Consider the following 16,189-nt stretch of genomic DNA (forward strand, 5'->3'; position numbering starts at 1 on the left):
TGCCACCTCTCTCCCTGCTGAGCCCCTGCTTTGCCTTGTGGGCTGCACAGCAGCAGGACTCCCAGCATCTCTTCCCAAGCTGCGGGAGTCGCCAGTCGCCCCAGGGAGCGTTCGGATGGCCTTACATCCGGCCCCGGGATTACAGCCCGAACCCGCTGGCTCCCCATCGCTGTGCACCAGGGCCTCGTCGCGCCGCGGCTCGGGATCGTTTAGCCGCCGCCGCTATCGTCAGCGCCACGCAAGGGGCGGATTAGCACCGAACGCACGAGCAGGCTGATCCTGCCCGACCCGGAGGGGGATTTTCTGCTCCTCATCTCCCAGCAATGCCCAACGGACCCACTCCGAAAAGCAGATTTCAGTCTGCCGTCTCTGCTAATCCCACACACGTGGTCTCCTGGCAGGCCACTCCTATATAAGCCCTCCTTGCCCCACAGTCCTGCCGGTCTGAGAGTGGAAAGGCAGGAGACCAAGATGGCATTGCGGGTAAGGGACGGGCAGGACCCTGCACAGGCTGGTCTGGCTGGCGGGTGGTGGCTGGGGGCAGGAGATGGATAAAGGAAAGCACACAGGTAAGGGTGAGAAACCCTGCGCAGAGCCAGAAATCCCAAAGCACACGGGGATGCTGCTGACGGTGCTGCGCCTCTGCTAAAGTCCAGGTTGTTTTAAACCCAGCRTGTATCCTTCTTGTTGTGCTTGGGGTTTCAGGAAAAGGCAACAGGACACATTTGTCTCAGTTACTCTTGGGCTGATCTGCAGTAGCACCACTGTCCTGACAGTAGCTCTTCTGGCTGGGGAGGGTTTCAGCTGAGACTGAAATGCAGCCRGTGCTTCAGCAGCGGAGACATCTGCCCTTCATGCGTTGAAACTGCTGCAGTCTGTTGCATGCATGGTGTGTTTTGCTCTGCATGTAGGTAAAGCTAGCTCAGGTGTCAACATCACCACTCACTGTTTGCGGCCTTATAGGCAGCTCTGCCACCCCAGCATGTCTCACAGGGGCACAAGGAGGTTATCGCTAGAGCCTTTAAATGAGCGTCTGGGGGTTCCTAAGGCCATCCTCCAGAAAGRACTGGGCACGAGGCCACAAGGTCTGCAGCAATGGTGTCTCAGCTCCTGCCCCCAAAATGTGCATATCTCAAGGGTGCCTTGGAAACTGAGGAGACCAGCGAGTTTAAAGTGCTGAGCTTTTGGGAGGGAGAGCCAGCCCTGGGGMTGCCATGGCTGGAGAGATTTTCCCAGCATGAATAAGTTTAAGGGAACTGGATGCTCAGAAATGCAAAGATCAAATAAAAAAGACTGAAAATTTGAGGAAGATAAAGCTAGTGTTGAAGAGAAGATGCTAGCAGTGGGGAAAGCAAGCTCTAGCCCCTAGTATCTGGGTAGAAGAACCACTCCAGAAAAATCTCTGATTTCAACTCTTTATCCTAATTCCCAATAGGAAGCTAAATAGAGCACCATATGGTGAAGATAGCGAGAATCTGATGGGGTGAACCTCTGTTTTAGCTGCTTGTCTTGGGCTCCTAAGACCAGGTCTGCTTGTACTCAGCTTGTTGTAGCTGGAATTGTTTGCCCCTTGCTTGCAAGAGCTATGAACTGTTGCCCTCATCTGAGCTGGCTGCGTTTCAGTGGCAGCTTTGCATGATGTGGGGTTGGGGAGCCTTTGGCTGACAAGCCCTTGGTGCCTGTGAAGAAATATGATCTCATTAACRAGAGGAAGGGAATCAGATTGTTAGAGTGCTAAAAAAGGTGGGGTGAAATGGCAAGCACTTCTTATAAAAATGACTTATTAAATAAGATTATGAATTATTCAAAAAGGAACATTTTCCAACTCATTTTATGCAAGTTTAACCTTGGAGATTGAGGGAGAGAGTGGAATGAAGGATCAGGCAAAGAACTCTTGGGAAGAGTCATCTGTGTAACTTGGGGGCGAGGACATGCTGGATGCCACATCCATTCATTCGTCTAATTTGCCTTCCAAACCCTTCTTCAAAGCATCACAGTTCTCTTCTTAGGTCTCTTAAGATTTTATACTGTTCAAGTGGGAAGAGGGAACAGAACTTGTGTCCTGCYAACAGTGAATGTATTCAGGTTCCTTTTTAATAAGATCCCTGACATTTCTCTCTAAGTTGATACAAAATGAAGGATTCTTCTACATTCAGTTGATGAGGTGGAATTTGCTGCCACCAAGGTCTTTTATGAAGAGCTGGGTGGAATCAAAGAGGGAAAAAAAATCCTGAGAAAGAGGAAAAAAATCAAAACCACCGAGTTTTGTTTCTTTTGGAGTGATAAAGAGGCAGGCACAGAGCATGTGTGTGTCTGTACGGGAAGCAGGAAGGGGGGAGATAAAGAGAGGATGAGAAAGACGACTGAGAGGTGATGTGAGGATGAAGACATGCGAGGGCTTGGTGGGATGGAGAATGGAGCCAGGCACCTCTCCAGCTGTGTTTCACTCACCCACTCTTTCTTGGCAGTTCGAGGCACTGTACCCAGAGGGGATGTGTCCTGGCTGGAGTGTCATCGTCAAAGGCGAAACGAGTTCCAGCACAAGCATGTAAGGGTGCTCTCCACAGCTCTTCTCAGGGCAACAGGACATCTCACACAGGCCAGCTCCATGGGTCTGAATCATTTATTTCTCTCTCCATTTTAGGTTTGAAATTAATTTCCTCTGTGATCCTGGAGATCAAATCGCTTTCCACTTTAACCCTYGCTTTGCCAGCTCCAGAATTGTCTGCAACTCCTTCCTAGCCAACCACTGGGGGAAGGAAGAAGTTAATAACACCTTCCCCTTTGAGGCAAAAGAGTCATTCCAGGTAACGTGGTGGACCCTACAGGTCTCCTCTGGTATGGTAGGACAGAGGTGACTCTGCCYCTCTTTGGGCTCAGTGCTTTCCTGGATGCCCAGATCTGCTCTCAGTTACATGGCAGTAATTCAGAAATATCTCTACAGGTTTCTAAGGCAGAACTGACATCATTAGCACGAAGGGCCATTTCCTGGAGAAAAGAGCTGTAGTCCCTCCCTTCCCCATCCCACTACATTMCCTGAGCCCAAATTAGCAGGGGTGCAGATGGGTATAAACTTGTGCTCTCAGAACAGGCAAAAGTCACCCTGCCAAAATCATGGTCCTCCTCACAGGTCTAACCCTGCCTTTCCAGCCAGCACCATATCCTGTAACCTCTCCTCTCTGGCTGTCTGAGAAGATTCCCATCAGCATTTCTTTTGTCCCTGTTTTGTAGATGGTTTCYGCACAATTCCAGTGCAGACATACAGAGCTCCTGCATTTGTTTTCAGTCTAGGCTTTGCACCGGTTTCTCTAGCACTAAGCAAAGAACCGAATTATACCTTCATTTTGCCCAGAAAGGTGACCAGTGCATGTGTCTATTCTAGCAGGATTTAAAGTTGGCTGTAGATGTGCTTGCCCAAACCTGAGATCTGAGAGCTCGTTGAAATACAAGTATTTGAAATACAATACAGCATGGTCCAGTGAAAGTGTAGGCTTCCACCTGGTAACTGTAACACAGTCTCTCTTTCAGGTTGAGATCTACTCTGACCAGGACTATTTCCATATTTTCATCGATGAAAACAAAATCTTGCAGTACAAGCATCGGCAGAAGAATCTTTCATCCATCACCAAACTGCAGATTCTGAATGATATTGCCATTTCTTCAGTGGAAATCACCAAAAGAGGCATTTTTTAGAAACCGGAGTTGGTACAGTCTTACAGCCCTCTCACCCTTAAGCTCCTGATCCAGCTGGGGACCACCTCTCCTCCTTCCCCACCCATCACATGCCCTCTRCAGTAGAGGGATGGCTATACCAAGCACAGCATCCTCATAGTGGACATGAGTGTCATTCCCATCACACACCACAATACTAAGGCAGCATCAGCCATAAAGCTTAATAGCTAGCRGTAGTCCAGATCACCAAAGACCTTCTGTTCCTATATCCTAGGCTGCACAACAAGATTTGTGGGAAGGCCTACTACAAATCATCCTTGCTGTTGAGCAGCCTAACTGATCGCCATTGCATGTAGAAGTCTGCCTTGAATAGTCCAACTCCTGAATGTTATCCTAGGAATTGTATTTGCCCAACAGTAGGGTAAGCGTTAGTGCTGGTCCTCAGCTGGCCAGATGGTGATGAACGTAGTGGGTGTGGACGTTACTGACAGAAAGGGATGTTTCATTTGGGGAGCTCAGTAAAAATGTTTGCCAATAAAATCAAACAAGAAAATCCCTGCTGAAACTTCATTCACTGAGCAGCTYGACTGAGTTAGTCTTTTCCTGCGATTCTCCAGGTGTGTGATACGAGCAAGACTTGGCAACTGGAGACAGGAGGACAAAGTCCAGGGTTTGCTTGTTTTCCTCACTGCCTTTTCGCTTTAAGGGCTAATGTGAAATGAAGATCCTTTAAATGTAGATCAGGGTCATAAAATTCAAACTGCAAGATATTTTCAAAAGATTCTTTTTAGCAACTGAGAGATATTTGCTCAGCTTCGGTCCTGCCAACTCCAGGCAGATTAGACAGACTTCAAGAGTGGGTCAAAAAAAATGAGTAAAGCTTAAAGGAACACATGACTGCTGGACCATGCACTGGAAATACAGGTGGAGTCTAATTGAAAGGATCTTAAGAGATCACGGTCTAGAAATTACGATAGTGATGTTCAGAATGAACAAAGTGCCATTTTTCCTGTAGATAGTCTATAATTTCTCTCTGCTCTATTTTTTCCCCCTCCCTTTTAGTCCTCTTTTAAAGCAGTCCACTTATCACTTGCATCCTGTTCTCTCCTCTCTTTTCTACCATCTTCCTTAAATGTGACATGTTTCTATTTCCTTGACCAGGCCACAGGAGGCAAAAAGACATTATATTTACTTTCTGTTAATTACAGACATCAAAAGAAGCGTAATGTCACACTATTAAATCTGAATAGGATCTTGCTCCAAGAATACAATTACAGCTGCCCCCAAGTTATTCATTTGATCCTTAGACATAAGATGGACCATATTCCTAATGGAAAGCAATAGGGAAAGACAATCATGTGTCACCAGCTGTTTCCATCAAGGATAAGTTACTTGGTAAGCAGCCAGCCTTGACACATCTTTGCTATTGAGTGTGATCCCTGAAATTGCAACTGCTCAGCAAAAGGTCACAGCTTTGCTCTGGCCTTTCCTCAGTCCTTAAATTGGCCATTCTCAAGTCTTCCCTCTATTTATAGTCTCAAGGACCTATGAGGAAGAGGTGACCACTTAGCCAACGATAACGCAGGATGCCACAGAGTTGACATTTATGAGTCTGTTAAAAAGCTTATAATATTTTTCCAGATCATTAAGAACACTAACTGGAAGGCATCCCATTCTCATGGTGAAGAGTGTGATGGGAACATAAAATGGTCCCAAATGGTACTGTTTTCATCCAAAAAGAACAGAAAATATGCTTTGGAAATGGTCACTATCTTGGTTCAAGTTAGGAAGGTCTGACAGGCGAGATTACCATTGCTGGTGACTCAGTCTCCACTTCTGTCCTTCTTCCAAGTCTTAGTGCTCATCTCTGATCTGTGTGACTGCATGGGGAAGACCTCAGCGTAACCCCAGTCAGGGGCTCTCAGAGGACTGACTTCCATGTCTGCTCAATCTGGGACTTCCTATGGCCTGGAATAAATCTTTCATCGCTGGGATGAAAGGGTCACTCAGAGCCTGGCTCAAATTTCAGTTGCCATAACCTAACTCAGGCGTTCAACAAACTCCACTGTCTGCTCTAGCCATCACTTCAGGAAAACAGGCATAAACAGACAAAAYCTGTTATCTGTGTCATATATTTGATAATGTTGAACTATATTTGAAAGAAACTGCTCTTTTAATTAGTGCTTGTTTGGGGTTTAATAGAGATTTTTTTTTCAGAGAAAAAGTGATAAAATGATTTATAAGGCTAGTACTTTATACTCACACAGCAGTAGACTCCRTCTATAACCACGAATGCAGAAATATGCCACAATTTCATTTACTCCAGAACTGAGTACAAAGGACCTGAGACAAACGAGGCAAAAATATTTCAAGTACAAATAAAGAGATGCCACAAGAAATCAAGCAGCAGCAAAGATTATGCCACGACTCCCGAACATATTCACCRCAGCTTGTGCCGGAGGCTGATCTCACTCAATTACCATCTGCACAGAGAGAGAACCCAATTGCTCCTGACACATCCACAGAGCTGCCGTTCGGGCCAGCATTTCCACCGCTTGCTCCTGTGGCTGGAAACTCCAAGCCAAGCAGTGGAGGGGTCTTCAGAGGGGAATAGGAGATGCCCTCCAAGTTAGTCACCCTCACCCGCCCCAGAGAAAAGTGAAGCCATACAATCATGATGGTCAATTATATTCTCCGGAGCTGAAGAGGTGGGTTGGCACATCGGTGATGGCTCAAAGGCACCACATACTGGTATTCAGGCTACAGGAAAGAACAAATCAATCCTCTTTTCCCAAGTTTTGTGCTTTCGTATTAGTGACCTGGGTCCTGAAACTAGGAAGGGAACCGATAGAGAAGAACTAGCCCCAGAGTATTTTTAAAGAGTTCAAGACTTTCTGAAGGAGAAGGAGCAGAGCCAGCCAGGGGCTTGCAGCCCTGGAAGGGTCTGAAGTTTCATTTCCTAACCTAGAGGCCAAATTTATATTTTTGCAGTGGAACAGCTGAGCAACAGCACAGGAGCCAGGCTAAACAGCTTCCAGAGAGAGCAATTACTGGATGAGGCTATCGAGACTGTCCTTGATAGGACCAGCCTATAAAACAGGCATTGCTGCCCTTACTGTTTACACAAACTGGAGAGGGACACCTCAGAGATATGAACCTTATGAGGCAAAGCAGGGAGAAAGAGGCAAGAAGAGACCTGTCATTGCATGGGGCTGCTCCCAAGGGCTATTCCCTTTTTCTTCTGGACAAAACGGCACCTTTGCAGGACTACACTGTCTACAGTCCTGGGGCTGAGTAGTCCTTCCTCCTTCCTGCTCTCCTTCAACCTGGCGGYTCTGGGACTGTTCCAAGTGCTCCTCACCACTTCTAGAGAAACCCAGATGTGGCATCTGGGAGCCCAAACARTGCCTATCTTCCTCCTGCCAGAGGAGGATCAGAAACTGGGATAACTCTCAGGGTGGTTGGAAAAGTCACTAAATAAAGCAAGGTCTGCTTTTGGCTAATGCTACGAAGAAGTCTTCACTCTTGTGAATTGATTTTCCTCATTTGGACAGGAGCTGCAGAGTGAAGTGAAACACACTGGCTTGCCCCCATCAGTGAGAGGAAAGCAGGCTTATAATCCCTCGTGCTTGATCTCTGCCAAGACTCCCAGGGCCAAGGTGGCCTCTGGCCCTCTCACAGTGCTGCAGCGCTCCAGGAGAGCATCCCTCGGTGCCACTGACACTCCTGACAATCATCACATGCGCCCGGTAACAAGCACTGGCAATTTCCTCACAGATTGGTAAGCAAAAGTGATTTGCTTACCACATCAGTGACTGTTAAATCTGCAGAGCAGCAGCCTGGAGACATCTGAATGAGTGACGTTCTCCCTGCCAGTCTTAGCAAGGGACACTTGAATATCGGACGCTGAGTCCCACCCTGAGATAGGAAAGGCAATGTGAAGAGGAGCAAGGACTCATTGCCAATGCAATGGAAAAGACTTCTAGGCAAGTATGAGAAAGGGAGAAAGTTATACAGGTTTCCTCYGCCTCATACTCATTTTCTGAATCTATACTTTTTTAAAAAAAGAAAAAAAGAAAAAGAAAAAGAAAAAAAAGAAAGAGAAAAGAGAGATGGCCATTTCTGAAAAAAAAAAGATAAAAAAAGATACCTTCAATGGTGGTGGTTTAGCTACACATACATAGTTAGAGTACAGTTCTGAGAGCAGATGTGGCTAAGAAAAGCAGGATGATGGCAAGAGATATTACTATCTAATCATTCCCTTTCTCCTCTCATTTTAATTGTCTTTTTTTGTCTCCACCCAGCAGAAGTGCAGAGCTCCTCACCTCTTCACTGATCTTCAGTAACCACGTGCTGTGATGTAGTCTGCATGTTGCTGATCCTTGCTCTRCAGCATCTCTGCTTTCCCACCTCCACAAAGGCCTTGGTTTTCCCCAACACATTGTCACACAAATAGCTGCTGGGAAGAGCAGATTTTAATAGCTACGAGCTTCCTTCCACTCAGYCCAAACACTTCTGAGCCCTTATCTAGGGGGATGCTTATTTAATATGTGGGCTGCCAAACTCCTTAAACTCCTCAGGAGTCAGTGTTCGCCAACAGGATTGCAGAACATGACGGAGGAGCGTTCAGCATTTTTCCGAAGGGTATGTGAGAAAACAGGGTGGAAGGAGAAGCAATTCACAGCTCCTGCTGGGAGCAGTGGGGAGAAGCAGTTCTGAGGCCAGACCCGGTTTGCAGCTGGAAAAGAGTCTCTGATGGAAAGAGGTGTATTTCTTTCATTGCATTTACAGACAGCTTTACAAAGCTGTTTTAACTCAGAGCTGGGCTCTCTGTCCAGAGTCAGCTCAGATGGGAAGGTACATCTCAGCTCTGATCTTTCAAGCACAGTGGCAAATACCAGCTGCAGAGATTAAATGTAGCCTGAATAGGGATGATTTTCTGAAAGAAAGGATCTGATACAGAAATTAAGGAATTGGTACCCCTTTTCCTGACAGTTGTGTATCACCACTGCCCAAGGAAAGGATGTCAGGAATTAGCATGACAAGATCCAAGTTCGTTGACCTTGATTCTGCAGTCTGTTCATGACYTTCTTGCCACAACAGCTGGACACAGTCTATCACATTATTTCTTCAAGCTAAATAAAKCTAATCAAATTTCTGACTACTAGAGCATAAGCTAATAGCCTATCGAGACCAGGACTCTTTCTCTGCCCCATGACACACAGTCATAAGGACTGTCTGGGTCTTATATAGCATTTTGCATCCATTCAGATCTAGATAAGCTATGAAGGGAAGGAAGCATCATAATACTCTTGAAAAAGTGRGGAAACCAAAGCACTTGACGGAAAGGAGGACAGAAAGGAGAAAACAGAGCTGTGGTTTGCCATGCATCACAGGAAARTATAGAAGCAAGGCCTGAAAGAGTGACTAGATATTCTTGCTTCCAGTCTAGCGTTCTTATCTTGTAGCTCATGTCTTATAAGTTGGTTCACCTGGGCCTTTTTGTTGTCAGATGTTGCCAAATAAACTTAATGAGCTATCAGGCTCCATTGCAAATCACCTGTTAATAGTCATCTCTGCTGTACACTCAGCTAGTAATTAGTATTTCTTTTAGCTTCCTTGTTTCATGCTCCAGCCCAAGCAATGGTCAAAGAGCCAAAAACACCAATTCATTTTCTTTCCCTTCCTTGATRCATGACCTGCCCAAAGCAAGGGTTTAGCAATTGCTGTGTGATGTATTGCATCAAGAGCCTGCTGGTTTTGAAAGCTGGGAGCAAAACTAAAGCGCAGTTATTTCAACTTCTAACCTCAGCCTTTGTGCTAAGCTCTAGCTATTGTCACACTTCATTTCTTGAAGCTGCGCTGTGAACATGCACTGGAACCAGAAAGACTGACATGGTCAGTGGTGATGAGAGAGCACTGATTGTACTTACAGCAAATTGCCCGAGTCTTTCCAGATGAGTCACTGAACAAAGAGAGGTTATACAGTATTCCTAGAAGGAAGAAGTTTGTAACTGATCCTGACAGAGTTTAGCAGCCTCTCAGAGTCCCTACCTACCTGATTTTCTATGACTCCAGTTGTGAAGACTCCYTTTAAAAGGGTTCCCAAAATAAATAAAACCTCTCAGATTTTTTTTTTTATCAAAACATTAGAGCAGGCTGCTGTAGAGCATTCAGATTCACAGTCACATCTTGCCCTTCCACCTAAGCAATCTCCCTTTTGAGTCCACACAGCAAAAATCCTAAGGGTCTTCTGATTAGGAACACAGACTAAACAAGGCTTATTTTTAAACACACAGCATTTGATTGCCAAGCACTTTTTTTTTTATATATAAAACGCTCGAGTTCTAATTCTTATTGCAACCTGACCCCAGTCAGCAACAGCTACCTCCAAAGGATCATCTAGGCTGAGAGCAAATCATCTTGCTCAGAAAGACAAACTTGCTCTATCCTGTTGTATTCTCTAAAATCTCTCTGCTCTCCAAATCTCCTCCCTGATGATAACATATTKAGGTTCTAGCAGCATTTTTCTCAGAACCTTTCCTTCCTGCCTCTCTACACTTCCCCTCAGCTTCTGCAAGCAGCTACAGCTGGGAAGAAGCAAACAGTGGCAAATTTAAAGCCTTTGTCAGCGACTTCCCCCAGATGGCAATCAGCTGGTGGAACTGAAACAGCTTTGTTATGTAAAGAGCTCTTTACTGCCTGTTGCACCTGGATATAGAGTGCCATGGCAGCAGGATTATCATGCAAATCTACAGCAAATTCAGGTGTCAGGATGRAGGACTGCCTCAGCAGCCACTACTCTGACACTGTTTTATCTGCCTCTCTTTTTGGCAGCACCAGTGAGAAACTGCCTGGATCACTAGGATTACAGCAGGATGAAACTGGAGACCTGTAGACCTGCTCAGGCCATCAGGTTCCTGCAAATAGCCAAGTCTGGTTGCTTGGGCTTGACTTGCAGGCTGGCTTTAATTATTTCTCCACGGGGTTGATGGTTCCTGTATTGACTAAGAGAAAGAATTGGCCAYACAGGACACAAACAAAGAGAAAATCCCACCACTGCTTCAACTGATCCTGGATGGCAGATCGGGGGGAGAAGGGCCAGCTGCAGGCAGGGTTTCAGGTGGCTGCTTAGCACGCAAGCTACCTCCCCCTGGGGATGTGCCTGATCTTTCACCTGTCACTCTCAGAGATAAGTTTTCAGGGCAATTGCTAAGTTCTAGCCTGTGTTAATTTCTCAAAGGCTTGAAATCCCCCCCTTTTTTTTTTTTTTTTAGGAAATAGAGTTTAAATATTGCCAAATCCCTGTTTCCTCCTGAGTGCACCTCTTCCTCGAACACAAGCCCCTCCAGCTGAAAAGCTGAGTCACAGAGACAGGGTGTTAGAGCAGGAGCTTTTCACCAAGTTCCCCTTCCTTTTGAAGGCAGCTATGTGGCCCATGACAAGAAAAGACTGGCCCTCATTGAAAATCCCTTCAGATTATAAKACAAAATGGTCTTTTTGATAGGACAGATTTAGTGAAAAAGATGTTTGTACTTAGCAGGAACTCAATATCACCTCAAAATCTTGTCTGTACATTTGGGCTATGAGTTAGGGATCTACAACACTGATTTCTACTAAAAACTATTTTGTTGTGCAGTCCATCTCCACTCTGTGACTTTCCTTTGGATGAGACAGGATTGAATTTACTTGGTGGTTCCATTTTCAAACAGGGTCCTTTCAGGGGTAAATTCAGTCCACTTAGTCCTATATTCCTCTGGATTTCCCCAGGTTACTGCTTGCCTGCACTTCTGCACAATCCAAGAGAAAAGATATTCGAGAGACAGATTTTCAATCACGCTAATGCCAAAATGGTGTATCATCGTTCTTGAGTCAGCAATCAGACAAATTCTTCTGTAAAAAATAATCTTTTTATTTCAGCCACTATGCTTCCAGAGCACTCCATCTACAAAGCTTCCAATAACAAGGATAGATGACAAAGAAGTTGGCACTTATCTGTTTATGAAAACAAACAGCAGTGAATATTCTCAGGCATAAAAATATGCACACAGACTCTATTTAAAATCCTCAAAAGGACACTTGAAATATTTTAAATGTTTTGTTCTTTGATGGAGAGAGAAGAATAGTGGGAAAAGAAAGGGTTTTGCTCTTCTAAGAGTAATTACAAGCAACAAACATCAATTCCCAGCTGTCTTCTGTTTGTTTTGTGATTTTATTTTCAAAGAGTCAGAAGTACACTTGGCTTCTTTTGTGCATTGTCTTTGGCTGTATACAAGACTGGCCTCTTATCTCATCCCGGATTCACACGCACGTCAATGCACTGACATCAGTGAGCGCCACTCCGGAGCTATGCCGAGGCCACAGTGCCAGAAATAGCTTCGCGTCCCCGCTGCAACCATGGTGCCGGAGCAGCGCTGCCACAGGACCTCCTCGCAGGGACCGGCAGAGGGAGCAGCAAACTGGGCTCGGAGGGTCCCCGAAATGGCCGGCACCGATGAACTTTGGGCTTTTGTTGCTGAGTTACAGATTTGAAAGGAAATTTCCCAGAGAGAACCGACACATTTCTTGGCTAATACAAATTAGCAAATTGCAAACACATAGCTCCCTCCTGATGGCAAGAGCAACCAAGAGAGGCACGTTTCAGCATTACTTCTGTATATATGAAATGTTAAAAAAAACACACACAGAAGGCCTGTCCAGGTGGCAGCAGTAGCAGGGTCCCTGGGAGAGAGGGGAGAAGGAGCCTATGTAGCACAGGGGCAGATCCAAGAGCTTGAGGAGCCTTCCAAATCCCATCCTATCTATCTGCTGGGCAAGCGTGGGAGGGGGGGGAAGTAGGTATATCCTCTGATCCCACTGCCCCAAAGCAGGGCATCAGGTCAAACAGTGGCAGCTGAGACACATCAGGGCCTTCAGGAAATGCAACAGAATGAAGCTAAGAAAGATACTGCAAAAGCAAGGTGCTGTTTGGTCAGATGCCACCCTGTAAGGGGTWGAGGACAGCTTCTCTCCTGGGGCAGGCACTGGCAAGGGGAATACGCCTCTGGAAGCTCAGCTGCCAGCTGTCCCCCTCGGAGTGAGCAAAGAGGAAGGTTTAAGTGGGGAAGGTACACGACCAACTGTAACTGGGTGCACAACTCAAAGAACTGCTCCACTTCCACACTCACAGTCAGTCAGTCTGGTCACCAGCACAAACTAGCGAAGCCTTAGGATTTCCTTGAGCTTGCACCAATTCTAGGGACTCCTCACTGCCTGGGACAGTCAGAGCAGATCATTTTGGCTGCATGACCTCCAGCTCTGGCGCTGGCCCTGGGACACCCCCGCAGTGCAGTGGCAGCAGGGACGTTGTGCTGAGCAAGCGATGCTAAATTCACCCTGCCTTGGGACTCTGATGCAAAGTAGGCAGAGCAGGTTTGGGCAGAGAGGCTTGGGAGATGCTGTCAGTTTTTCTGAGATCCTGGCAAAGCCCCAGACCGGCTGATTCAGTTCTCCTCTCAGGTCAGTTCTTCACAGCGGTAACTCCGGTGGGAGCAGGGGGTTATTTCTGCATGCACTGCTGCACCATCAGAATCCAGCCCTTTACCCTTGCTGGGGAAGACTGGGTTCCTGGCTCTGGTAGGCTTTATTTAGCTTTCGCTTCAAACCTTTTCTGTAAGAGGGAAACCAATGTGAAAAGAGATTTCTGTGCATGGCATTTTCTTTTTGTTGAAGATTCCACATCTTGAGATATTTGGTGACTTTGAACTTGTTATAATCAATACCCTTGTCCTCTCGTGTACACAGCGTATGATACAGTCTCCTGATCTGTTGTCAACAGATGACTTGGCATTCATGAGTTGTGTCAACGGACACCAGAGCTGATTTACTGTCAGTATCCTAATTACATCAAACCACTGATCACCTTAGTAATCTAATCTGTATTTTAAACTTTAAAGGTTTCTTAGCAGTAAATTATGCAATTTACAAATAGAGTCCAATGGAAAACATGTAACTGTATTTATTAGCCTGGACATTCGGAAAGTAACTACCTGGGTAAAATAGGCTTAAAGGGCCCCTTCATATTTCTTCACYCTCTTCTCTTGCATTCAGTTAATACTCTACTAAAATTGTTAACTTAAACACCCTCATTCTGTTGTTTTTTTGTTTGTAATGACAGGGCTGCTTTAGTGAGCTTGGGCAATGTTTGGCAAGGGCCTGGTTGCTTGCAGATTTCCAGTTGCCAGCTTTGACCCAGCTGTGAAACTGCACCAGACTTTAGGTATCCATGAGAGTATTCACACATTTCACTGCATCAAATAATAGGCACCTTGTGCTCGGGGCAACACACTATAATTAGTTTGTTGAAGTTGTTTGTCTCTGAAGATCTATAAATACACATATATAAAACAATATGGGAATAAGCAGTCACATGCTTAAAGCAAATATATTCTAATATTCTAATGCAGAGGAACTTTATATCCAGATCACATTTTCTACCCAAGTGTGACTCCATTGCTGATTATTCCTTCATTTCACATCAGGCAGCCCAAAAATATTTACTTTCTTCTTCCTCATAAATACTCTAAAATGCGTGGAGAGTTTCCCACTGAAATCATTCACCATTCAATGACAACCAATCTCTGCCTGGGCTGTGTTTATTACTTCGCTTTCTCTCTGAGAAGGCCAAGAAAGAAAATAAAAAAATAAACACCTCAGGCAGATGTATCAGTTCCTCTTGTCAAACACTTTCCCCTGTGATTCACTGACTTCATCTGAGTACCTCCGGTCAAAAGCTTCATTTAACAAACTAACCTTGTTCCCCAAACAAGCCTTTCAACCTTTGCAAGTAACTTTTTCCATGATCAATTCTTCCCATTCCTTGCCTTCAGTTTAATAGGAAAGACAAAAAAGCTGTGTTTCTTTCTGGAGTTCTTATTGCTCTAGTGGGTCTCTACTACTACAAGTTACAGTGTTAACCACTTGCTTATTCTACTCTGATAGAAAGCTCAAAGGAAGGAGGATGGATAAGATGTTACAATATGGGTAAGCATTAAAGTGCCTGGATATTTCTTCACTTTGTTGTAGCTGAACCCAAGACAGTCCATACCCATCCCCAGGCCATCTTAATTTCTTCAGCTGCCTGAGGGCCTCATTCACTGCCTTCTCCTTTAGCCCTGATAGTGGAGCAGAGTTCAGGTGAGGAGCTGTATGATTTTTAATTATGTGCATATCAGGCTAAAAAGAAAAAAGAAAAGAAAGCAAGAAAGAAAAAGACTCAGAAATCGCAGCCTCCCAGGGCCAAAGATCCTCTTTCTTCTCCAAGCCAAGCAAATAAATCCTGCCCAGGAGCTCACAGATACCTTCAGTCCAGCAAGCCTATAAGCAATGCTTCCATCGATCTCCTGTTGCGAGTGTGCACTGCTGGAATTGGAAGGGGACCTCTTGCAGGTCACAGCCAGGAACCTGCAGGCAAGAACGAGAGGGGAACATCAGAAAGAGTCTACTAAAGCACATGCATGCGTAGCACAGCAACACAGCTGTGGCCACGTCCGCCAGCAGAAGGAACAGTGCCGCCAGGGCACTACCCCATCCCGAAGTCCCCAGCGGCCATAGCAAAGCTCTGATTCTCTCACTTCTCYCCCGCAAGGAGGACAGGGGAGTAGCCCCTGCCAGCCTGCAGAGATGCTCGGCAGCCGCGCAGGTCCTGGGCATGGCCGCCCCGGTCCTGCCCCGGCCGAGCGCCCGGTCCCTGCCCGCCGCGGGCGGAGCTGTCCCTTCAGCACCACGGCACGGCCCGGCACGGCACGGCACGGCCCGGCCAGCGCTCCCAGAGGCTGGGCAAGAGGCCCTGCGCAGGGGCTGCGCGGGCAAAGGGGGGTCGCGTGAGTGTGCAAAGGGAACGCGCGTGCAGCGGTGCGTGTGGGAGCGCGGAGGGAGAGCCTGCAAATGAGGGTTGTGCTTGCACGTGCAGGGAGGGTGTGTGCAGGGGGATCCGTGTGGGTGTGCAAAGGGGAGGGGTGTGAGCAGGGGTGGAGGCGTGCAGSGTGTGTGTGCAAAGGGAGATTGTGCATGCATGTTCCGGGGAGAGGGAGAAGAGTGCAGGGCACCTGCAGAAAAGTGCGTGCAAAGAAATGTTTGCGTACTCCGCGTGTGTGTGTGTGCGCGTGTGTGCGCGTGTGTGCGTGTGCGCGCGGGGGCTGAGACCGTAAAGGGGTCTGCAGGTAGGACGTGGGTGTCTGCGCCGGGGGGCGTGCGACGGGTTGGGGGGTGCAGGACGGGTCTGCAAAGGCGCCGTGCGTGCACCGCGCTGCGCACGCAGGGCTCCGCGCAGCGCTGGGAGGGCAACGGGGCCGCGCGCGTGTGTGTGCGCGCGCGTGTGTGCGCGCGCGTGTGTGTGTGTGCGTGTGTGTGCGCGCGCGTGTGTGTGTGTGCGTGTGTGTGTGTGTGCGTGTGTGTGTGTGTGCGTGTGCAGCGCTGAGCGCCGGGGCCGCGCGGGTGGCAGCCGAGAGAGCAGCGCCGCGGGTGTGTGTGTGTGAGT

The 16,189-nt window shown here is 46.9% G+C and overlaps 1 protein-coding gene across 1 annotated transcript; it reads left to right on the forward strand.

Moving 5' to 3' along the window:
- Window positions 1–471: 471 nt before the first annotated feature.
- Window positions 472–3,693, forward strand: GRIFIN (galectin-related inter-fiber protein). The gene is made up of 4 exons (XM_085300125.1): window positions 472–483; window positions 2,469–2,548; window positions 2,645–2,807; window positions 3,529–3,693. Exons 1-4 carry the CDS (start codon window positions 472–474, stop codon window positions 3,691–3,693), a joined length of 420 nt encoding a protein of 139 aa, XP_085156251.1.
- The last annotated feature ends 12,496 nt before the right edge of the window (window positions 3,694–16,189 follow it).

Source organism: Rhea americana, unplaced genomic scaffold (assembly GCF_003343005.1).
Source record: "Rhea americana isolate MKP2758 unplaced genomic scaffold, rheAme1 scaffold_10, whole genome shotgun sequence".
Lineage (NCBI taxonomy): Eukaryota > Metazoa > Chordata > Aves > Rheiformes > Rheidae > Rhea > Rhea americana.